This window comes from Ostrea edulis, chromosome 2 (genome assembly GCF_947568905.1).
Source record: "Ostrea edulis chromosome 2, xbOstEdul1.1, whole genome shotgun sequence".
NCBI classification, from domain to species: domain Eukaryota; kingdom Metazoa; phylum Mollusca; class Bivalvia; order Ostreida; family Ostreidae; genus Ostrea; species Ostrea edulis.
This window is the reverse complement of record NC_079165.1, coordinates 62,229,152-62,248,320: the sequence shown is the minus strand read 5'-3', so window position 1 is coordinate 62,248,320 and position 19,169 is coordinate 62,229,152. Positions and strand designations below refer to the sequence as shown.

Here is a 19,169-nt window from a genome sequence, read left to right as displayed (position 1 = left end):
AGGTGAAGATAACGAACAGTGATCAATCTCGTAACTCCTATCAGGAATACAAAATAGAGAATTGGGCAAATACAGACCCCTGGACTTACCAGAGGTGGGATTAGGTGCCTAGGAGGATTAAGCATCCACTGTCGACCAGTCACACCCGCCGTGTGAGCCCTATGTCTTGATCAGGTAAACGGAGTTATCGGTAGTCAAAATCAGTGTGCCAAGAACGGCCTAACCATCGGTATATTGGCAAACTAGATCATTATAATGACCATATAATTTGCGAAATGCTTACTTTGAACGAGACTGTTGAAACCCCTGTAACATCAACTTGTTGGTCATCAACTTGTATGTATTGGATCAGCTTACTGTATTGTTGTATCTAGTCCGGACTGTTCATACTGTGGTGGCATGATAGAAAGCTTCGCAAAACGCGATTATGAACCCCTGTTCACCATGATCAGTGCAGTAGCCAATCAAAATGCTGATTACAATAGAGATTGGTAAATAGTCCATTCATAAACAGTTAATTGTGACATATTGTTGCACTCCCTGTTATGATGTGTGTCATTTTATAAAATGAGTACCAGCACAAGTATTGGTTTTAAGAAAATGTGGAAAAAATCATTGAAAGAATTAATTTGAGATGATAGAAAATTTACTGGATTTGGCGTAAATGTTTTGTTCCACACTAAAGGCATTGGTATCATTAACGTTAGTGTTACGGACATGACAATCATAACGCTTAAAGCTATCCTAGTGTGAAGACCTGTTTAGAATTTGCCTTTTGCAAGTTGCATTGTCATTCAAATTGGTTTTCATTTTCTCTCCGTTTTTTTTTGTATGCGAAATTGTGATAAAATGTATATAGGTATAAATTATGGTAAATTGTGGATGATTGTATATTTATGTGTCACTTGCGATTTATGTGCCTGTTCTACATGGATATATCAAACAGAGCAACGCATGATGTGAATCCACATGAGATAAAATACATGCATTAAAATATTTCAGTGCAGTTTCTGTTTCAAACTTGCACTGTAAGCATTTAGTTTCAAAACACATTTTAAATCTGTTGTACTCAATTTCTGCTTTGTATATCAACATTTCGTCAGGTTTACCGATCACTTTTACACAAAAGCTAATAAAAACCGTAATTATGGGAGCTGAATTTTGGTGCTGTTCTGTGAATGCATATACAATGAAATTAAATGTACTACATGTACATGTATCTACACAACATGTAAACGAAATATTCCCTTATAAAAGTTAAACTCATTTCGGTGAGAACAGTAGTTTACGTATTGGTTAAACTGATTTAACATGGGAACTGATCGTAATTGTTGCTGTACATGATAAATACAAATATCACTATGGGTGTTTTTACTGACACCATCATGTCTGATCCTGTGCAACAATAAAGCTTTGATCATGAGTGCACACTATCGAGGTCCTGTTTCGGATACATCAGATTGCCTTTCAATTCCAACTTTATTAAAAAACATTATTTGAAATCACGAGATGCCTGACCTGTATATGTATGAAAGAGCTTTACCTAAAGGGAAATGATGTAAGATAAGTATGTCTCCAAATTCTATTTTAGGAATATAATCCTGTATCATTGAAAAGAGCAAAGGTAACTCTTGCATTCGGTGAGAATATCCTTGCAGTAACTGTTGCGAAAATTCATTTCCTCATTTTTGTTCAAACGATATTATTAAAATATCAGCCTTGATTAACTATCTCCCAAAGCAAGCATGTTTTCAACGGCTCTGATGCTTTTGTGGATAACAAAAGTTTTAATTTCTCAACAGTCATCTGTAGAAGAGAATTGCTTAAAGTAAGATATTTATAATACAATATTTTTAGCATGACAATATGTGGTAATACAAAAATACAGGTAGTTTGTACATAGTATATGAGCTCATTTGTTGAACATTTAACCATTTGTCGTGATCATGAAACATCGAAGAAATTTGCAGTTGATTTACATATTTGTAGAACTGGTCAAGGAACATCCTGTTGTGCGGACTATTACAATCTTGCGGGAAAATGTGTTCGTAAGTATATTGTTTTATTTAAACATATGATAATTTACTACATGGAGATTATATATGTCTAATTTTCAATATCTATCTAACGAGATCTTGTATTTTATTTAGCTTGTTCGTCGGGAAAATTTGGACCCAACTGTATACACACCTGTCAATACCCAAAATACGGACGCCGATGTTTGGAGGGGACATGTCAATGCCCACGAGAGTTTTGTGATCCATCCCTTGGTTGTAGAGAACGTAAATATATTGTTTGTTTTGTGTATGATCAGTTTTTCAATCGCGACAGGCTACTGACAAACAAGTTGACGGTGCAGGGGTTTCAACCGTCACATTTAAAGTCTGCATTTCGCACATTCTATTGTTGTTATAGCGATCTAATATAACAATACAACCTGTTTTAGGGTCAAATGCTGTCTGACCTGTTTTACACCAATTGTTAGGCCGTTCCTTTATACACACTGAATTTAAATATGGATTACTCCGTTTACCTGATCAAGATGTAGGGTTTATTGTGGATGTGACCGGTCGACAGGGATGCTTACTCCTCTTAGGCACCTGATCCGACATCAGATGTATACAGAGGTCCATGTTTGTGTCCTACTCGTAATGTTTTATTCTTATTAGGAGTTATTATATTGATTACTGTTCATTATCTTCACCTTTCCATAACAATAGATTAGTTGAATAAAACAACACCAATCATATTGTAAAACTTATACGGTACCAATTTTGATGCACCAGATGCGCATTTCGACAAATAATGTCTCTTCAGTGATGCTCAACCGAAATGTTTGAAATCCAAAATAACTATGAAGTTTTGGAGCTAAATATAGCCAAAAACAGCGTGCCAAAAAAGTGGAGCCAAATTCGTCCAAGGATAAGAGTTATGCACGAGGGAGATAATCCTTAATTTTGAAATGAATTTCTAAATTTTATAACAGCAATTAAATATACATCCGTATTTTCAAGCTAGTAACGAACTACTCAGCTACTGGGCTGTAGAGACCATCGGGGACTAACAGTCCACCAACAGAGGCCTCGACCCAGGGGTCATAATGTAAAACTTATACGGTACCAATTTTGATGCACCAGATGAGCATTTCGACAAATAATGTCTTTTCAGTGATGCTCAATCGAAATGTTTGAAATCCAAAATAACTATGAAGTTTTGGAGCTAAATATAGCCAAAAACAGCGTGCCAAAAAGTGGAGCCAAATTCGTCCAAGGATAAGAGCTATGCACGAGGGAGATAATCCTTAATTTTGAAATGAATTTCTAAAGTTTATAACAGCAATTAAATATACATCCGTATTTTCAAGCTAGTAATGAAGTACTAAGCTACTGGGCTGTAGAGACCCTCGGGGACTAACAGTCCACCAACAGAGGCCTCGACCCAGGGGTCATAATGTAAAACTTATACGGTACCAATTTTGATGCACCAGATGCTCATTTCGACAAATAATGTCTCTTCAGTGATGCTCAACCGAAATGTTTGAAATCCAAAATAACTATGAAGTTTTGGAGCTAAATATAGCCAAAAACAGCGTGCCAAAAAAAGTGGAGCCAAATTCGTCCAAGGATAAGAGCTATGCACGAGGGAGATAATCCTTAATTTTGAAATGAATTTCTAAATTTTATAACAGCAATTAAATATACATCCGTATTTTCAAGCTAGTAACGAAGTACTAAGCTACTGGGCTGTAGAGACCATCGAGGACTAACAGTCCATCAGCAGAGGCCTCGACCCAGGGGTCATAATGTAAAACTTATACGGTACCAATTTTGATGCACCAGATGCGCATTTCGACAAATAATGTCAAATGCAGTTATGAATTTTGACTTTATTTCATATTAGAAGTACTGTTTAGAACTGGAAAATAAATCTGGTAGAAACCTATCTGTTGTAGTCGCAGAATGCTATATTCAGATTTCCCAACTGTTTCAAATAAAGGGACAGATGCAGATAAAAATCAGTGTTCATTATGAAAGGTGAAGGTGGGATCAGGTGCCTAGGAGGAGTAAGCATCCCTTCTCGACCAGTCACACTAGTCTTGATCAGGTAAACGGAGTAATCCGTAGTCAAAATCAGTGTCAAATAAACGTCCTAACAATCGCTAGGAAACACGTCAGACAGCATTTGACCCAAGGCTATATTTTGTCAACTAGATTATCATAACGACTATAGAATTTGCGAAATGATACAATTAATCAAGTTTGTCATCTTTAGACGATACTTTACAAACTACATTTGAAATTACATTGGTTAATTCATCCAACCTTTCCATAGATTTTACTACATTTGATTACGTAAAAAAGTTTCAAAATGAAACTGATTAGTATCTATGCAAAAGGACAAATTTTTTCCATTTATAAAGATCTGACAATACATGAACTGATTCTCTTCAGCAGAAAAGCAAACAAAAGGAGTTCTCTCGACTCTGCTGACAATGGATTCCTTGTCTGTTTCAAATTCTGAATCAACTCTTGATACAACAAATGTAAACTCTGCAACCCAATCGAAACCAGACCACACGAAATATATCTCAAATCCAAGTTCTTCCTTGGTGATAATCATCATTTCAGTAATTGGTGTAATCGTTGTCGGGTTATTTGTTGCAGTTGTATTCTTTCAGCTGAGAGTAAGAATCAAATTACGATTTCATAAACCGCCCAAAAGAGGTTCTCTTGTATCGTCCCAACGACAGGTACATGTAGATACCTATTGTGAAATAGAAGACAGCGAGATGGTTCAGGATGGAAGTAACACCGCGGAAACTGAACCAGAGGTTTATGAAATCATTGATCAGTCTAAAAAGGACGTAACAAAGTATGCAGCTTTGCCGTCCAGAAATAGTGTCTCTAAGTATAGAAGTAAAACACCATCCACTTTCTCACTGCAAAAGATACTGGAATGTAATGAAGAGGATAAAAGGAGAGGGGTACAGATGAGAAAAGACAAAACAGATGTGCAAATTTCACAAAAAAGACTCGGTAAAACCTCTGCACAAGTCAGTGGGTATATTGAGATGGATAAGAGGACACAGGAGGATTACGTCTCCATGGATGGCGATAGCCTCGTCAGCGCCATCGCTGTATCTAGCGAAAATGTTGAAATTGACAAAACATTTAATGGTAATGGAGAGTCAAATGCATAAGAATATGAGCTTTTAAAAAAACCCTCCAAATATGAATTATGTTGGGTGTATCTGAATAAATTTCAAATAAGTATCTTGGAAATTAATATATTTGTCCAATCCAACGAGTTTAATTTTGGTTTTCGATAGAATAGTAATATAAAATTACAATACAAAAACATTGATTATTTGTTATAACTAATTCTTCTGAAAATTAAAATACTTTTCCTAACCCGATTATTAAGCCCCAAACTATTTCCGTCCGTGTAATATTCTTGTCAAATGTATTGGAAAATGATTATTAGAAGTATTTTTCTAGTAAACAGAGGAAGTAAATCAAAATATGAGTACATTTCCCTCTAAATAAATCAAATTAAATTGATAACTCTCATCCATGGGGAAACAATCTATATGCATGTACATGTATCAATGAGCAATCGACAGGTGAACTCAGAAATATTTGATTTTTGATCAGCCATAAAAATACTTGTTGAACATTTTGATTATATGCACAAGTACACTGAAGTTGATGGTAAAAAGTGCTAGAGTTCTTCATCGAAAGCGCATATTCAAATTCTGAATCAATTCTTGATACAAGAAATTTAAAGTCTGCCACCCAATCGAAACTAGACCACACAAAAAGTCTCATATCCCAGTACTGCTTTGGTGGTTAATATCATTTCAGTACTTGGTGTCATTGTCGTCTGGTTTCTCGTTGCAGTTGTACATGTAGTCTTTCAGTTGAGAGAAGAATCAAATTACAATTTGATCAACAGTTGAAAAGAGGTTCTATTGCATTGTCCCAGCGACAGGTACATGTAAATACATACTGTGAAATAGAAGACAGCGAGATGTTCAGAAACCGAACCGAACCAGAAGTTTAAAAATTCACTGATCAGTGTAGAAATGAAACAATAGAATATATTAAAGATTTACCGTCTCCAAATAGTGTCTATAGGCATAGAAGTAAAACATCATGCACTTTCTCACTGCAAAAGATACTGGAATGTAATGAAGAGGATTAAAAAATAGAAGTACAGATGAGAAAAGACAAAATACATTTGAAAATTGCACAAAAGACTAAGTAAAACTTCTACACAAGTTTGTGTGTATATTGACATTGTTACGATACACAGAAGGAGGTAGTGTATCCATGGATGCGTAGAGTGAACATGTTGATATTGAATTAAATGCATGCCAGTATAATTTTTAACCAAACATGAATTCTTTTTGGTGTATCACTACAAAATCTTAATAAATATAACAGAAATGATTTGTTCAATCCAACGAGGTTTCTTTTTCTGATAGAAAAGTAATATAAAATTACAAAATTAAGGACAGTTTTTATTTCTTATACCTGCTTGTTCTAAATTTAAAATATTTAGTTTATCAAAATTTACTCTTTAGCACACATATTTTTGTCTGTGCCGGAAAATAATTGATATCAAATAATTATATATGTTTTAATGTTATGCACTTATCCTAGCCTGATTGTTAAGCACCAAACAATTTCCTTATCGTATGATATTGCGAATTTCATTAAGAGAAGTACTTTTGTAGTTCATAGAGGAAGTAATCAAAATATAATAAGTATATTCCTCTCTCAATAAATCAAATTAAATTATGAAATCTCATCCATTGGGAAGCAATCGAAAAGTGAAAGAGTCGGTGTTTGATCAGCCATAAAAATACCCGTTTTACTATCTTAATTATATGCACAAGTACTCTGAAGTTGATGGTAAAAAGTGCTAGAGTTCCTCACTGACAGCACATATGTAATCTATAGATATTATGTCACCCAACAGTGTGTTTGAATTGATATGGACACAGACCATGTTTCTTAATTAGTTGCCATTTTAAGTTATTTTCAAAAGCTTCTACAAGAGAAGATATCTCTTGTTGTGGCCTTCAACTCGACATTTAGAGACATCAAAGACATTCTATCTATTAACAACATTCTTTTTCATTCATATATCGACTATTTAACAGAGAACGTCAGCTTTAATGCATATCTTGTGACTTTCCTTTACCTAATCGTCACATCCGTTCTAAATATACTGATGTTTTGCCCATACTCATTGGATATGGAAGTGACGTCATGTACGGTAAATTCAATTTTCTTTCTTTTATAACCCTGGAGAAGGCCAACATTAGAAGTTTAACAACTACTTTATATACATGTATGTGATGAATCAATCTTTTTAAAACTGAATTGTAATGCCTTGGGATAGCTTTGGCATACAGTAAAGCACTGGCCGATCACAACCTACGTGATCCCTATGTATTGATCAGGTAAACGGAGTAATCTGTAGTCAAAATAAATATGTAAAGAACTGTCTAAAAATTGTATGATAGGCGGGTGTGACCGGTAGACAGGCGATGCGTACTCCTCCTAGGCACCTGATCCCACTTCTGGTGTGTCCTGGGGTCTGTGTTTGCCCAAACTCTCTATTTTGTATTGCTTATAGGAGTTATGAGATTGATCACTGTTCGTTATCTTCACCTTTCATCAGACGAATCTGTCTCTTATCTTACAAATGTGAATGATGCACTGGAATATGACAAATCTCATGACTATTATTATCAAATCCAAGGCCAACTGTTCTGTTCAGATAGAAAGGAATGTATTTTTCGTAGTTTATACTTTAAAATATATGAAGACAATTAACGTACACAGAAACAACTCTTTAACAGAATTTATACTCCAGAAATTAGAAAAATTGCCATTTCAAGAAATGTTTTAGATACTGTAGATTCGATTATCAACTAGATGCTGGATAAATCTTAATCTTATTCCTAATTGACTTATTTTAGCATCCGTATATATTTGACATACACATATTAACATATTGAACGTACATGCGGGACGATGTGGCCAAAAATAACTAGTCAATGGATATTTTTTCTTTTTTTCATGAAGAACCTTCAGGATGTCCTGTACAATGTGTATACATTTCATGGCCACTTTCTAGGTATACAAGGGAGATAATAAGCTTTGAATTACCCCCTTTTCGAAAATTGTGAATTTTACAAGATCATTCCGATTTTCAATTCAAAAAAATAATTTGGTGGAATTTTTATCTATATCTTTTACAATAATCTTTAGATTATATGCAAAATATAAAATATATAATAATAACATGCTTAAACATAACCATATAATAAGAAATTGGGAAAATTTAAGGATCTGGGGTGGAAGTTAGTACTCAAAAACAGGGCAGTCCAAATACTAAATGAAGCACTGCTCAAAAACCTGTCAATAAATTTTTTTGCAAACACTGCAATTAAAAGCTATTCATATACCTAACTTCCTGTAGAAATATGAAGGGGTGAAGGTAATCTTGATTTTGAGGTAGGCGTCCTTGGAAGCTATACATTGATATGTTCACTTAGGGTTAGGCTTGGCGAAATATTTGTTATTAATAACTTTCAAGCGTATATTCTTTTCATATATAGCTACAGCTGTACTGTTAAAAGTAATGGGAGAGGGGGCAGTCTCAATTTATTTGCACTACCAAAAAAAAAATGCTCATTGTCGAAAAGGAAGGGCGAGCCTAATTCCTCGTGCCTGTTTTGGAATACATTGTTAGAAACTATATTTGTTTTGAACTTATTGAAATATTTAGAATTTTCATGATTATGGAACAAAAATTTAGTTAATGAAAACAAATTAAAATTTAATTTGTTTAAATATACATGTATAAATTAAACATGGCTTCGAACAAAACGTCCAGTTTAGCTCTATAACGTCTTCTTTCAAACCACGGGTTAAGTCTAGTTAACGTCAATATGAGCTACTACTTCCCTTACAAGATCAACAGCATTTCTGCGGCCATGGTAGCTAATATCGCTTGACTCGATCGCCTCCATGCTATTTTTCAAGGTATTTAGCTATAGGCTATGTGTCGCACATGTTGTGACTATGCACCTTTTTCTTTTTCACACGTGTGCTTCTCGCATACATTCCGACGTGTGTTATAGTTTTTACATTAGTTTTACATTAGTTACCATTTCCGCAGCAGTATTTCGTAAAGTTAGTAAAAATAATTTGGAATATGAAATAGTTTGAGAGATAAAGCGTACTTATATTTAAATGAAAATGCTTGCAAAAATGAAGTGCTGTTCCACGTAAGAATCATGCAAAGGTTGGCACATCGACCGTCAGGGATTAAATCGATACTTATATATACTTTACCACTATACATAAGAACCCTATATGTGCTACTAATTTTTTCATCTGATGCATACCTGCAGAGATATGTTACTAAAAATAGATTACCCCCACCATCAACACAAAATTGCTAAAAATTAGGCAATAAATTGTAAATTGTATAATCAATATCGAGAGGAAAATGCCAATGTATTTTGGTCAATAAAAATATACTATGGCAAATAAAGTCCCCTTTTCCTTTATGCATTGCCATGGTGACAATATCTCACTTGTCTCCATGACAACGGTTGGTTTTATTTGATGAATATGGTTTTCTTGAAAAAAAAAATCCAATATTTTAAATTACTTTTCTTAAAACAGCAAACACTTACAATCGTATTAGATTTATAAAAGAGAAAAGGGGATTTTGTTTAATTACTTTTCATTTTCAAAAGTGTGGAAAATTCATTTTTTTTTCAGAAATGCCTCCTTTAAAATGGTGAAAAATTCCGGGAAAATGAAAAAACCGAAATATATTGAAATCATTGAAATATAATAATTGTGCATTAACTTATCATCTTTAATTATTTTAGCTAATGATTATATCAATGTATTTTCATTTTTGTTTCTTAAACTATCGAAATATAATATATGATCCTACCGAATAGGTAAAACAAGATTTCTAAGAAATTTAGGTCGGGATCGAAATTCCCATTATACCTAACCCATTTGTTTCCAACACGAGTTGTACAGACGAATTTCAATTTGGAATTGAGAGTTGGTTTTAAGCTTACCTTTGTAATTTTTAGTGAAGAGGTCATGTTACTGTTACATGTAAAGATGTGTGGTTTATCAACACCAACGATCGATTAAAATTCATATTAAGCACCATGTAAACAAGGTAGGGCCTATATCTCTTTACCACAGGGGCTCGGTTTCAACATTCAGGGTATTCTTTAATCTCTTTAGAGAAGTATATCACAGTGCATGGGCTTGTCATATGTAGAGGTTAGAATTAATTATCCCCGGAAAAAGAATGTTCCCACCTCCGAAGATTTTTTTCTATACAGCCCATGTGAATTGAGAGGCAGTTGATAAACTTCACTGAAGAGATTAAGTATTACATTAAGGGTAGGGGATTTTTTAACGCCATTTTCACAGTATTGGTGATAATTCATACTTGCTAATGTTATGCATTCTACATCAAGATATATGATTAAACCCATAACAAATAATTATGACCAAATATTGACCAAAATGGTACCTTTAACAAATCCAATGATATATAGCACTCCCATGTTCTATTTAAAAATAATATTCAAGATGTATTACTGAAGAAATGGGGTATTTTGTGTATTATGCTGTTGCAGCTAAAATGGCTTTATTTTTCAAGTTTTTGTTCAAAGAGATTTATAGAAGAGGCTTTGGGTAATAAAAACCAGATCAATGAGAAATTATTCCACTTTTACGTGCAATTTACTGTATGTAAATCGAAAAAATATTAGCGAAATAATGTTTAAAAATATGAAAATGCTTGTACGTTATGCAATTTTATAAAATTCCAATGTTTAAACTTACAAGTAAAAAAAAACTACAAGTTAATTCAATATTTCAACTTTTGTTTTACTTTGAAAAATGAGTTGAATACTAAATGAAACATTATAGAAAAGTTTGAGTGGATTATTCAAAACTTGAAAAAAAATGACGCATTTTTCTCTAACTGGCATAAAAATGTCCCAAAATTCTGTAGTGTCCGCAACATGTGCATATTTTGGAATGTCTGATGACTTATATTTCTATACTCTTACTGGTAAGAGGCAATACAGTTACTTATGTATCTACCAAAGAAACAGACTCTAGTTCATTATTGCTAAGTTTTCTGGCAGATATATTGTGTTTTGTAGAATCCGCAACCCTGTAGAGTCCGCAACGGCTTTTTGATTTCATAGATTTTTTCAAGAAAATGTATTATGATTTATCTTTATGATAACTATAACTATTCAAGTATTTACTTTAAACATGTAATGGATTAAAATATTGTGAAAATATATGTTCAAACTCGGAATTTACACCCATAGCATCTAGTGTATACATATAACCAGAGAGGTTAATGAAATCAAGGGAGAAGATAGAAGAAATAGGGTGAAATTTAAAAAAAAAAAAAAAAGTGAAGCTCAAGAAAGACAAAATAAGGAAAAGAAGAGAGAGAGAGAGAGAGAGAGAGAGAGAGAGAGAGAGAGAATGAGAGGGGGAGGTATTAAAAAACAATCCCCAATTTCTTGCCACACTTGGAAAAAAGAGATTACATGAATAAAAAAAAATACAGACAGAAAGAAATCTTGAGAGAAAGAAAAGGTTGAAATTGAAAAGGAAATGCAAGAAAAGGTGAACACAAAATATTGGAAAGAAAAGAACAACTTTAAAAAGGAAAGAATTAAAACCAAACAGGGCAGAGAAAGAAATGTTGTTATTTGTGACAAACATAATTTTCAGATCATAGCTATGGACAAGGAGAAAGATGAGGTTGAAATCCCCCCCCCCCCCAAGTACAGCTGGATATCTGAATACCATTCCTGTTCACACAAAATACAGAAAGTATATTCCTCCTGGGGAAACTAATGATGAAATTAGCGTCATACTTTCTGAACCAATTTTATCCCCAAACAGTACCAATGACAAGTTATTTCATTCTTTTGATAATTAAGTATTGTTTATATGCAAACATTATTTTGCAATCAACATTTAGTTCCAAGTTCAAGTTTGTTTGAATTTGAGAAAAATAAATAAAAGAGTTGTTCATAAATTTATCTATAGTACTTGCAGTGTCTTCAACAGCATTAATTATCATTTCACTTTTATTTCATTACAATATTTCTGAAATAAGTGAATATAATAAAACATCTCTAATATTCTGTTATTTTGATGATAAAGTTGGATAACTTCATTAAAAAAACAAATGGTTAGTTTGAAAGATGACACTTCAAACTTGTATGTTCTAGCCCCCCATTTCCCCATCATATTATACCATTCACTAACATAGAAAACAAGTTAGAGTTTAAGTTTTTAATTTACTTCATTCAAATCAAATATGGATTCAATCAGAAATACTTCAGTATATTTGTAGTGTCCGCAACAATATAAAATCTGAGAGAAAACAAATAAGAGTCCTCAGTAAATTCTTTAATTTATGAAATTTACTCTATAAAATCATTCCTTAGAACATGTTTAATAGAATGAACATCTGTGACACCATCAATATTTTTTAAAACTGCATAAAAATGTATAGCAAAAAAATTTAATGGTCAATGTTATATGGTAATTCCCATCTCAAAAAAACCACATTTTACAACTTTTGATATCTAATTTTCCAGAGTTGATCCTATGGCACATGAATTAGTCGATCAAGAAACATTTATCAACATTGATTTTAAAATAAATGACAATATATTAGATATGTAATATATGATAACCTGTAGTGTCCGTAACAAAAATATCTATGTATTTTCAAAATTTAAGAGGAATGAAATGTTCTGGAATGGATGTCTGCCACATTATGTCGAAGTTGGCTTCTAAGGGGACTAGCTGTGCCTATTGTTGTGAGTTGTAGAATTTGATTTACATCCGTTAAATCTAACTCACGGTCTTCACTCCAATTAGAATTATGTGATTGTCTGTCCCTCATTGTCTGAAAGAAAGGGTATATATGTATTTCAAATACTTGTGAAAGTAGTTATAATTGTAACGGGACTGTTACAAATGATCCTTAACAGCAACAACAACCCCACCCTAATTTAAACAAGAGGCCCATGAGCCACATCACTCACTTGAGTCACATTGGCCTGCCATTGTTCAGCTGATGTGAATTTTCAAAGTTCACTGGGTTTTAAAAAATGATTGAAATTAAACATTTTATTCATATCTAATGATTTCCATATCTAGTTATGGAATGTATAAAAAACCTGGTTTGTAAATTGACAGTACACATTTTAAACACAGGATGTCATACATGTATGCTTATAGTAGTTGTACAGTTGTTATCTGTATGTAAAATTGTTCGATTTTATTTTATCACTATCATCATCATAAACCAATTTAAAGTTGTCACTTAATTATGTGTACTTTTGTATAATATTCTATTGGTAATCTTTTGTTGTAAATGTTCACACCTGTATAGTGGCAACCACTATATATGGGCAAAAAAAAATCTGAAAAATTGATAGTTTCTTACACAAGAGAGAGAGAGAGAGAGAGAGAGAGAGAGAGAGAGAGAGAGAGTAAATAAATATAATAATAATTAAAAAAATATTTTGATGAGGTAAACAGGTATATTTTTTTTAAACTTCACTGTAGCGTGAGTTATCTTTCCTTTTTATGTTGAATTGCAGCTTGGGTTACCTTTCCTTCCTAGTGCATATATTTATATATAAAAAAAAAATTCATGCTTTATTTTTAGACATTTACAATTACATCTACATAGATGATCTCACACACAAAATCACACACATGCATACAATATCTTCCATACAAAAACTTTCTACATACATTCACTCAGCCTCATGCATACACTCATACTTACACTTTGAAACACAAATACAGATAATAAAAATGAAATTTTAAGTTTTTTAGGCATACCTTGCCTTTAGCCAAATGTCACACTTGTCCATCACAAGGCTCCTCCTGTTATGTTCCTATATAAAGTGATCAGTGTTCATACTCTAAGTTTTCTGTCAATATCATCTAACATCTTGTGTCTTTTTCCGGTCTTATCTAACGCAAAGACATGACCGTTGAAAAACCACGCACTGTCCACCATGTGTTCTCTCTCTTCCGATCTCAGCTTTTGCAATAGTTTTGCATTCATGTTGGTAATGTGATCTACCATAATGAAGGTGTCCTTTAACTTTTCTCTTTTTGTAATGACCGCTCTTCTCACATCACTTCTTACGAATTTCAAAATTACTGGCCTTGGTTGATTCTTGTTGCTGGAGGGGATGCGGTGAATTGCCGAAATGTCTCGCTCGTCTAAATTTACCCCTGTTTTCCCAGCCACCAATGTACAGAGTTCCTCTTTCAGATTCTGACCCTGATGTTCCGGCCATCTTAGAATCTTGATATTTTTTTTTTGAGAATACTGTTGGTTAAAGTTTGCCATACTAATTGCTGCATTTGCAAGACCATCGGTATCCTTTAGTTGCTTCTCTAGACTCGTGATCCTTTTTTTTCAGCTGCGACACATTTTACTTGTTAGTGTCATTGTCCATCATTAAGCTGTCCATTTTGTCTGATAACTGTTGTCTGATCTTGGACAGTTCCTCACCATGCTGAGCTTTGTGGACCTCCAAGTCTGTTTTAAGTTCTTCCATAATCTCCTCCTTCATCTCCTTAATATCCTCTTTCATCTCATTCTTTAGTTCCTCTTTTACCTCCACAATTACGCTCTTCACAATATCTTTGATATCCTCTTTGGTCACAAGTTTCTTAAGGGTCTCTTGGATGGAGCTAAGAGTAACTTTAATATTGTCAGTCTCTGAATTTTCGTTGTCTCCTGCAGAAGAAATCCTTCTCTGCTTGGTAGCTGGCTTGGTAGATACTACCTCTGCTTTGACCTCTGCTGGAACAGATGACAATGACAACCTTCCCTTATCCATTGTATGTTGTTTGGCATTGTGTTTACCAGTTCTTGTATCCTTTGTGGCCATTGTAATATTGAAACACTGTACAGCGGGTGCCTGGTCCACAGGTAGACTGGAGTGAACTTGGTAGAACACTACTCACGATACACACAAGTTTTGGAAAGAGTTAAATAAATCCAAATTCCACAATTTTTTTTACATGGAAAAACAGCTCCCATCAAAGAAAAACAGGCTATTAACACCTGACACAATCTTCAATTTATAAAGAACACTGTAAATAACTTAATTGGCAAGATAACAGGAGAGCCCTGTACATACCTCCTCACTCAACAAGCATGACCTTTGAACTCATTTATATAAAATTAGCTATTGAGTTTTTATATTAATTAAATTAAATTTAATTACTTACTATTAAGTTTATGCTATATTTTTAAACATTCGCACAGAAATGAATATGAAGTCATTAATTATTTGATGAAAAAATTAATTTAATTTCTTTAAAACCTTCGGAAAGTTACAATTTTATATCACAAACCTTAATTCTACGTGAAAAACGGCTTTCAGTGAAGTGCAAACATGTGGCGCACAATTGTTTAACATTTATATCACATTCATAAACTCCATCTAAATCAAATTGAATTCTACTTATAGTTCAACTACAGGAGTCGGAAATTTTTCTGAAAAGGTTTACGATGTAAACAACAATCACTGAGATTTCTCTAAGCTCAGTGATTGTTGTTTACATTGCAGATCTTTACATATAAAACTGGCGACTCGTGTGATCTCGATGTATTTAGATACACTGTTATACTGTACATATACTCATTTGTTTCTATTTCTTGGGGTACTGCATTGATCATATGTCAGGTGTGCGTGTTTCAATGTGTTCATAATATAAATATCAAGATTGCTTCATACATTTCATCCGTCTTTTAAAAAACAATGATATGATTTCCATTCTAATATATTTTTATACCAATTTACCGAAATAACCCAATACGTCCCGCATTGAGATGTCCCTCGGTGTCGCGTCGGATGCTGCTTTGACGTTCGTCTGGTGTCCAGTGCTAAGTTTCAGCGACTTCAGATGATGTTTAATATCTCTGGTACACTCCCCAAGTAAAGTCAATCCCTTTTCTTTGGGGTATGCACCATATGGCGCACATAACCTGCCAGCGTAGTGACCGACACTACACATCTCCATTGCAAGGCTCTATTTAATTTTTGGATCGCCGCCATTTTCACGCACCAGCGTTCTTAGTTACGGTGTGCCATCTAGCGGTGTTTATGAAACTTCCACGAACGATAACTAAAACTAACGATTATTCAGCGATTATTTTATTATTTATAAAACAGGAATGAAAATTTTCCACACTTTTGAAGATTTAAAATGGTGATTGAAGATTTTACCTTGAGATATGTGTAAATGGCTCTTTATTTCAGTGTTGCTGTTTTGAGAATTTCTGTTTGATATTCCCGACATTTTGTATGAATTAGTACACGGTAACAACTTTTCGATTTTTTAAATAAAAATTATACTGGGTGACAAAAAATGAAAATAAACAGATTGTCATATATTATGCACCCAACTAATTTTTTTCTAAAAGTTTGGCCCAATTTCGTAACATTGGATGTGCCGCGGAAATTCAATTTTGCATTATTCTTACGTGGAATAGCACTTAAACATTCCTAGTATGGACGTTAATATTTGACCAAAAGTAACGTTTATCGTCATAAGTGGGGGGGGGGGGGGGGGGGGGGGGTCGCAAACAAGGATCGATTATAAGAGCACCTGAATAGTTCGTACGTTTCCCAAGCAAGATTCGGGGAAATGTGTGTCTAGTTCTAGTTTCACACTACAATAGTAAATATCAACAAACGATCATCATCTTACACTTGCACTGAGTCATTGTTTACTGACGATTGACTTTCTTTTTGTAAATGCCTAGAGATGCAAAATGCATGTGCATGTAGGAGCGATTTCGGTGACTTATAGGCTATACTATCAAAATTACTGTGGCGCATACTATATATATGATATATGCAATGTATATGAAAATTAGACTTGTAATTACTATGAAATGAAATAAAAATTATCATTTGACAAGAATTCAATCAACAGATTTACACTGACAGCGGTAGCAAATTACGACAAAATATGATGACATTTTCCCCGCGATACAACGTCGTGACGTACTGTTTTATTATGACATCATATAGTGTGTCTGTACAGCATTGTGATTTTTCTAGGAACAGTGCGACATTTAACTCTGGACACGACAAAAGTCCGGAGTTTCGCCAACCCTTTTATTAAGGATACAAATAAACCCTTCACAAAAAAAGATGGGATTTTATGTTCACAAGACATGCACCAACATTTACACTTGCACCTATTGTAGTTTTTAAGATATTTCACCTGAAATCAAAAAATCCCATGGGATTTTGGAGGGATTTTTAATCCCACTTGGGGGATTTTCACTCCCACAAAAAATCCTATGGGAGAAAAAATATAATTTCTCCCATAGGATTTTAACTCCCATATTTAAACTTAATATGGGATACAATGTCCCATAGGAGGAAATGTCCCATAATGAACATGAAATGGCAGTAAATATCCTATTTGAGCATGAATGGGAATAGATATCCCAAATAAAACACAGGATGGGATTTTTATTCCATGAATATAACAATAAAACAGAAAATTGTATCTTAAAAAGTGTTGTTTGTCATGATTCTTAAAATGTACTTAAAAGCCAAGGCATGGCATTAATTTTTAAATATATATAGTAATTATAAACTCTTATGTGTAGGCCTATGTGTTTGTGAATAAATGTCTAAAAAACATGAGAGATAATAAAAGATATTAGAGCTCTGCATTACTAAACTTTTCCCCATGCAATTTTAATTGTATACATATAACCCTTGCACAAAAATATCCATATAAAATTGGACGGGACTATATTATTGCAACAAGCAGACAAGAACACTATGAAATACTCATTCACACACGGGCACTGTAAGTTAATGTAAATATATAGTATGTGCATGTATAAATATATATACATGCACATACTACATGTATCTATTTACATCAACTTCCATTGCCCGTGCATTCACATGCAGTTGCTCACATTCACTATTCACAACCCTTCATATGTCGTCAGGTACTAAAATATGTTCACAGGAACCGGTAATTTTGTCTGTATTAATAATAGTGTGGGTATATACCATATACCGTACCATCCCCTAATCAGCTGCTATGGGGGGGGGGGGGGGGGGGGACCTACAAGGGCTGATACTTCACTCAAAACTTCGTTTCAAAATAGTTCTTAAAATTATCGTCACCCACCATCCTTGTGGTTTTATAAAGGGTAGCAGTATTATTACTACAGATTAAATTACCAGTTCCTGTGATATGTTGTTGAATTACGGAATAGGCCTAGCTTACAACTTGTTTACATATTCTAAAATTAGTGTTAAGTGCTTACGGTGAAACATGAACTCTGCTAGGTGATGCTAAGTTGTTTAGTGAACCGAATCAGACATCTCAAATAAGATTCTCGATTATTAAACAACACAAGAATCGTTTTACAAAATGCATGCTTCGGTCCATCTTTCCCTCCCTTCTACAATCGTATTCATTCTCAAGTCAAAGTACTTTCTCCGATTGCTACCTTTACATTAAGCGTCGAAAAGACTTTGACAGGCGTGTCCGAATAAACGGTTAACAGACGTCTCGACTCTAGGGAAGTTCGGCTCTAAGTGTTCTAAACATCTCGAGCGATTTTATAGTGATAAACTTATATGATTTTCGACATTTGTGTATCAATGTTTTATTAATATTGTAGACTTTTTTTACTCATAAAGCAAAGCAATGTTATCGCAAATTTTTAGGTCTACTTACAAATGTATTAACCCCGAGATCCGCCACTAATTAGTTACACAAGTTGTGTGGATACAACAGTCTTCACTTATCATTTTAATTTCATTGGATGATAAAATAGATGACGTTAATATTTTGAATACCTTGTATACGCAAAAGAATTTAACTATACGATGTTTATTTTTCAAATAATAACTTCAGTGGCGAATGGGCGGATCCCCCGTCCCATTCCCATCCCTCACGCATAGTACTAATTATTTCCCCAGCCACTTAATGACCAGATATACACGACTATTGAATGTAAAGCACTGTTCAGTCATTGTG

The 19,169-nt window shown here is 33.8% G+C and overlaps 1 protein-coding gene across 6 annotated transcripts in view; it reads left to right on the top strand.

Moving 5' to 3' along the window:
* The window catches only part of LOC125648752 (uncharacterized), a 232,079-nt gene that overhangs the window by 28,967 nt on the left and 183,943 nt on the right, over positions 1 to 19,169 (top strand). For 2 of the 6 annotated variants that reach the window (XR_008800113.1, XR_008800112.1), the window contains exons 4-7: positions 1 to 1,828; positions 1,990 to 2,048; positions 2,151 to 2,282; positions 4,455 to 5,273. The exon at positions 1 to 1,828 is cut by the window's left edge and continues 3,028 nt beyond it. Coding sequence is in view for 1 of the 6 variants with exons in the window: in XM_056154723.1 (XP_056010698.1) it covers positions 1,746 to 1,828; positions 1,990 to 2,048; positions 2,151 to 2,282; positions 4,452 to 5,200 (1,023 nt within the window). In the remaining 5 variants the exon portion in view is untranslated. Of the gene's footprint in view, positions 2,049 to 2,150; positions 2,283 to 4,451; positions 6,447 to 19,169 lie in introns of those variants that run through there. The other 4 variants (XR_008800111.1, XM_056154723.1, XR_008800109.1 and 1 more) reach the window with 4 other exon arrangements.